The 6,627-nt window shown below is 40.7% G+C and overlaps 1 protein-coding gene across 3 annotated transcripts in view; it reads left to right on the plus strand.

Annotated features, from left to right (window-relative positions):
• ddx52 (DEAD (Asp-Glu-Ala-Asp) box polypeptide 52) overlaps nucleotides 1-2,712 on the plus strand; it is a 31,605-nt gene extending 28,893 nt beyond the window's left edge. For all 3 annotated transcript variants that reach the window (XM_085964923.1, XM_085964925.1, XM_085964924.1), the window contains exons 14-15: nucleotides 456-548; nucleotides 1,979-2,712. In XM_085964923.1, coding sequence (XP_085821049.1) covers nucleotides 456-548; nucleotides 1,979-2,072 — 187 coding nt within the window. In that variant the 3' untranslated portion in view covers nucleotides 2,073-2,712. The remainder of the gene's footprint in view (nucleotides 1-455; nucleotides 549-1,978) is intronic.
• The last annotated feature ends 3,915 nt before the right edge of the window (nucleotides 2,713-6,627 follow it).

The raw sequence follows: 6,627 nt of genomic DNA on the forward strand, positions 1-6,627 counted from the left end.
CCTCAAACTTTTGAATGATAACAATCCTGTCAAATGTGACACATGAACTTCCATTGAAGAATGGGGATAATTGCACCAAAAAATGCCTACTTTTACATTGTGGAATATAAATGTTTTAGGAATATTTTGCCTCTACCTCAGCATAATCTGGCTAGAACACTGAGGCTGAGTCTATTCAATGAATGCAAAGGAAAGAAAGCTGGGAGCTTGGTGTCTCTGAAGTACCGTCCCTGCAACAACAGCATTGGAACACCAATCCCCAGATGGGTTTGAACCCAAATTCTGCTGGTGCCCCAAATTAAGGGTGGGTTGAACTTTTCAGCACAGCAACCTGTGTCCGATAACTAGCCCATTCTCAGTACATGTGAATGTTGTTTTATCAAATCATTTTTTTCAATTTCTGTATTGATTTTGAAACTTGTGTAATAATGGCTGCCATCTCACCCTCATTGCAGTAAACAAAAGAAAAGGTTGATCAAAAATCCAATCAAACGAGCGGGTATCAAGACCACACCAAAATACTTCCTAGAAAAGGCAGCCAGGAAGAAGTAAGGTTTTTAAAAAAACATTTCATGCGTTTACTTTTGAATTAAACTGTGTGGAAATTAGACAACAGTATTTCTAAGGTGTCTGAAACGGAACTAAATTAGTCAACAGGCCAACTAATTTTTGAAGTAAAAATTCACAGTACTGCTTTATGTGAGCCTTGTGCCAGATTGTATGTTTGGAAGACTTCACAACTACTAATGTGTAGATGTTCTTGTGTCTTGATGTACATAATTCCTCCTCTGAAAATTCATTTGTAGGATTGAGGGGAAAAGCTCATATGTTTTTAAAAACGAATTGTTTTGAATGCTTATTTTTTTTTAAACTAGCACTCACCAGAATGTTGGGTAAAGCTATGTTTAATTTATTTCTGAATTACTGCTTCAAGTATGAAGATAAAATGACTGTACTTTAAAAGATACTTTTAGTATTTCGTTACAGGAGGGTGTGTGCCATGTTAGATGGGAAAGTGGAGTTGAGATCAAAGATCAGCCATAATAATGAATGACTGAGCAGGCTTAAGGGGCCATATGGCCTACTCCTGCTCCTAATTCTTATGTTATATGGCATAGTACAGGAAACTCTTTTTTTTATCTGGGACCGGCGTGGTGCCGGTTTATCAAAAAGTCCGGATTACAGAGAGGTATAGTTAAAAGGTACGAGAGCCCCGTACACGGCCACCGATCCAGGCGTCCCTGTTGCATGGCAACAGGTGCAGGAACCCTGGCCACAGATCCAAGCGTCCCTGTTGCATAGCAACAGGTGCAGGAACCCTGGTTACACGGCCACAGATCCAGGAATGGCCACTAATATGAAGTAAAACTTACCTGAACCTACTCCTGAATTTTGCCGGTTAACGGAGATTACCGGCTGTTTAGGTGCCGGTAAATCGAGAGTTTCCTGTAATAGTATATGGAAATGACCCACTAACAGAGACCAAATGGGTAGCATTGTTTGATTTAAAACTGGCTTGAGATTACTTGTGTTCAATTTCTAGAAGTCCACTTTGATTCCTTGAATCAAATAATGGAGAATAAAATGATGCAGTAATAATTGTTGGAAATCAAATAGCAGAATTTTGAGTTATGTACTGTAACAGTAAACATCGCTTGAATGGGGCAAGTTAGATCTTCTGTTATCCAATTGGTATGTCAGCTGTCTATTGGATAGTTGAATGTGTGACTAGATGCAAGATTGCCAGTAAGTGTGGTGGTGCTTGCTGAGATATAAATGCTATATTGTAAAAGGGAGGATTTGGTGTATGAAGTAAAGCCCAAGATAGTTACTGGAAAAGTAATTGGAAAATTTGAAGACTAAATGGGAATGTAGAAAAGGGGAATGCTGCAGTATAAATCCAGTTCGTGTTGTATCTCAGGATCCCAGCTAGCTCCAGTGAAATTTAATCTTTATACTTTTACTTTTCTGTTTTCAGAAAAATGATTCAGAAGAGCAAGAAGAAGAAACAAGAGAAATCCCATACAAGCGTGCCATCCACCAGTGCTAAACGAGGTTCCACTGACAGCTAATGCAATGCTGCTGCAATCGGTCCTGATTGCATAGTCTCGTGCCTTCCACGCACGCAGCGGTTAAAAAGCGGGGCATCTGATGAACACGAACAGATCCACCAGAGATTTATGCTGAACAGCGCTATAGTTTTCACCACTTCTGTATTTTAAAAAAACTAAGATGTTTATCTAAAATTAGTTTTTTTTTTAAAGTAAGTGTTCAAGAACGCAGTGCTGCTGGTGAGATACTGCCATATTGTGGTCTCTTCTACATTGTCTGTTTTGAACCTTTAGAAATAATCAATATGTACTATCATAGCAACTGTTGTGGCAGTGAGGATGTGGTCTTCATGCACACTTAGTGGCAATTTTTATCTAATATGGTAAGTTGCAGTTTGGATACTTTAAATTATTTCTCCAGAATTCTATGGAAGTTACTCTGCGTAACAGATATAGTTACATATCTGACGGTGTTGGGAATATCACTGACATCATTTAGGGTAAGGTTTGAACAGATGCCTATGCAGTGATTAATCTTCAGCAAAAAGTCATTAGTTTTATAATTGTTAATGTAATGAGTAAAATTTGGTGTCAGCAGACTGTTATATTTATCTCATTGTTTGAGATGCAGTATTCTACAATAAAAATGTGTATTTCATAATTGTCAGATCCCTGGATTGTGCAATGCATTATGTATTTTAGTAGAAGAATCTTGAATTAATTGATACGGGGGCATGAGACTGAAAGTAAAGCCAATGAGCTATTCTCGCTCTTACAAGCTACTGTACTATGCTCCCAATTGTCCTTTACAGCTTACAGTGAAATCTTTTTATTAATCATTCTCAATGTGGGCAAGGCTGGCATTTATTGCCCATCCCTAGTTTCTCTCAAGGTGGTCGCCTTCTTGAACAACAATTAAGAGTTAACCATGTTGGTGTGGGAAGTGGAGTCACATATAGGCCAGACTGAGTAAGGATGGCAGATTACCTTCCCTGAAGGACATTAGTGAACCATTTGGGTTTTTACAACAATCCGACAGCTTCATGGTCACTTTTACTGACACAGTCCCCACCACTTACAGCATCCACACTTATCCTGGGCAGCCACCTATATGGAGCAAATGGGGCTAACTAACCATTTTCCATTACCAATGAATTTAATTACAAAGGTGCCACTTATAACACATTAAGTGTGTCGGCTATTTCAGCAATTCAGTAAGTTTTTGCACCTCATTAAGGTGCGATTAAGTACTGTTAACTGTTCACCTGAGGAGCTGAGTGCCTCAGTACTTGCAGTGTCACTGTAATGCAAAATGTTTTAACAAAAAGGAATGAATTTGGTACAAATCCTGTCTATTGAAAGTGCTTTCCACCCATTTGTCTGTTTTTAATGCCCCAGAACAGCTGATTGTAGCTACTCGAAGTTACCAGTTTCTGACTGCCTCCCGTACTTGTTAACAGTGCAAACAGCTGATTGAAGCTGCCTGAAATCTCCATCAGCTGTTTGCTAAATACAGTTAAATAAATCATTATCCGATACGGAGAGGGTGGCGAATTAATACATTTTATCAATAAGCACACCCGATCAGTATGCGGTACTGTATTTTGTATAGTTCACGTCTATTAGCAGGATTCCACTTTCACAAAGCAACATCATTTTCTTGCTACTTCAGCTGATCAATGCTGCAGGGTTATTACGGTTGATTTTTAACTAGACGTTGAAGTGAATCCCCAGCCTTGTTCTGTCACAGATTGAACAGCCATTCTTTGAAGTGTACCAGTTTGATAGTTTTATGACCAAAAGGCATAAACTGTAATTTAAGATAGTAAAATAAGGCATGAACTATAGAACAAAGTTAGATTACGGGTGTGTTAAATGAGTTCCCACCCCAAGCATCAATCCGCTTCTATCTCTATCACCACCCCGCACATCCGCCCCCCCACCTTTGGTACACTCATCGCACATTGGCAGCATTTCCCACCAGAGAGAAAATGGGAGCTATCATTAAGGTCTGAAGTTGTTGGTCAGTATTAAGGCCTGAAGTTGTTGGTCAGTATTAAGGCCAGAGGGCTGCAAAGTGTCTAGTAGAAAGATGAGGGTTTGTTCCTTGAGCTTCATTGGAACAATGTAGAAGGTCAAACACAGAAAGATCCGAGTGGATAGGGAATTGAAGTGGCTAGCGAAAAGGAGCTCCGGATCACGCTTGCAGACAGAAGAGGTGTTCAGCAAAGTGGTCACCTAGTCTGTGTTTGTAATCCTCTAATGTAGAGGAGCCTGCACAGTGAGCAGCAAATGCAGTATACTAGGTTGGAGCAAGTACAGGTAAATTGCGCACTCTCAGGAACGTTTGGCATTTCTTAACCTTGTTTTATAATGCTGTCAAAATGTTTCTGTATGGAAGGAACTTTTTTTTTTTGAAAAAGCTTTTCACACTTACACAATGGTTTAAAATGTTATACTGTACAACTTATTGCAGATCATTAAGCAGTAAGTGATTGGTTTGAGTTTAGCATTGATAGACATGATTTAGTCAGTATAGGAAGAACTCTACAGTGCACCTGTCTCGTCCTCCTCCTGATTCCAGACCTCCGATAATTCTGTTTTATAACCAGCCCTCAAGGTGTGCATGAACTGGAAGTGTTCAAACCTATCCTGGTCATAAAACACTGCTGGTGAATGGGCTGAAATCAGAAACAGTGTGGAAATCCCATCATTTCATTGTGGGTTTTTTTTTACAGTGCACTAAGAGCTGCATAAAATGGACTTTTATTAAACTAAGTAGTGGAGTGAATATTGATTGTCATATTTGATCATAAATTTACTACACAAATATCTAACTTACCTTTTTTCAACATTTTGCAATTGTTTTCCATCAAAAAAAATCTGCATCATACAGTTCCTCTCCCACCCACTCCAAGCCTCAGATCTAAACTTTAACACAACGCACGTTTAATAAAGAAATCATACGTGCCCATAAATCTGGTCTAACAACTCCCTTCTTCTCCTGCCCCAAGTAGTGTGATTTGCCCAACTTGCTCTCTGAACACACCTTGCCCGGCAAACCAGGCAACATTTCTATTAAATCTGTCCATGGACAACCATAGGACTACAATTTCCAGGAGCCACTGTGGCTTTTTCTTTTTGGCTGGGAAACTCCTAGGACTCGCCATGTGGTAATTTCCCCAGCCACATGTGGGAGTTTGGCTTCTGGAGTTTATACACCTCAACAGAGAAACTCCAAGGAGCCTCTCGCAAGCACACACACAAGTCTGCCTGTTCTTGTTTTGTTTTTTGCCAACCAGTATCTTTTTCTGTGATCAGCTCCTTCCACATCCCTCTACGTGGCAGTTTGAACAGTGTAAGAAATAAGAGAGTGGGAACGAATTCTGCTAAAACTAAGTGGAGAGAGATAAAACGAGTAAGAATGGGGAGATCAAACTGAAAAGAAATAAGGAAAGAAGCCGAGAGAAAAGATGAGGAAATGCAATGTACGCAGGTGTCTGTTTCAAATTCTTGGTTCAGTGGCATCCAGTATGCCTATAAGTGGATCTGATGCCCCTTACATGCCAGAGTACATTTGCATTGCCCAATATCAACTTATTCAATAATGCAACCCAGGGGTGTTTGTATAATAATTATAAAGCCTTGTGATCTGAACCAGTCATGTGTGTATTTTGCATATGCCTCTCTAATCTTTTTGAAGGTGGACTGAGAAACCACCTGATAAGACGAGGCCAGATACAAATGGTTAAGCTGCTCTATTTCACAGCCAAGGGAACATGCAGAGCAACAGTTATGAACAGACACACTTAATTCAATCAGGACATGTGTCTTTACATAATATAACAAAAATAATGAACATGCTATGCTTCGCACAATCAACAGATCAGATCAAAGCTCTGCAGTCCTGCCACATTCAGTCGTGAATGGTGGTGGACCATTAAGCAACTAACGGGAGGAGGAGGTTCCAAGAATATCCCCATCCTCCATGATGGTGGAGTCCAGCACATGAGTGCAAAAGACAAGGCTGAAGCGTTTGCAACCAACTTCAGCCAGAAGGGCTGAGTGGATGATCCATATCGGCCTACTCCCGAGGTCCCCAACATCACAGAAGCCATTCTTCAGCCAATTCGATTCACTCCACGTGATATCATGAAATGGCTGAGCGCACTGGATACAGCAAAAGCTATGGGCCCCGACAACATTCTGGCTATTGTGCTGAAGACTTGTGCTCCAGCACTAGCCGTACCTCTAGCCAAGCTGTTCCAGTACAGCTACAACACTGGCATCTATCCGACAATGTGGAAAACTGCCCAGGTATGTCCTGTCCACAAAAAGCAGGACAAATCCAACCTGGCCAATTACCGCCCCATCAGTCTACTCTCAATCATCAGCAAAGTGATGGAAGGTGTCATCGACAGTGTTATCAAGTGGCACTTACTCACCAATGACCTGCTCATTGATGCCCAGTTTGGGTTCCACCAAGACCACTCCGCTCCCGACCTCATTACAACCTTGGTCCAAACATGGACGAAGGAGCTGAATTCCAGAGGTGAGGTGAGAGTGACTGTCCTTG

This window comes from Somniosus microcephalus, chromosome 22 (assembly GCF_052327205.1).
Source record: "Somniosus microcephalus isolate GS21.2 chromosome 22, FLI_Smic_1.0, whole genome shotgun sequence".
Lineage (NCBI taxonomy): Eukaryota > Metazoa > Chordata > Chondrichthyes > Squaliformes > Somniosidae > Somniosus > Somniosus microcephalus.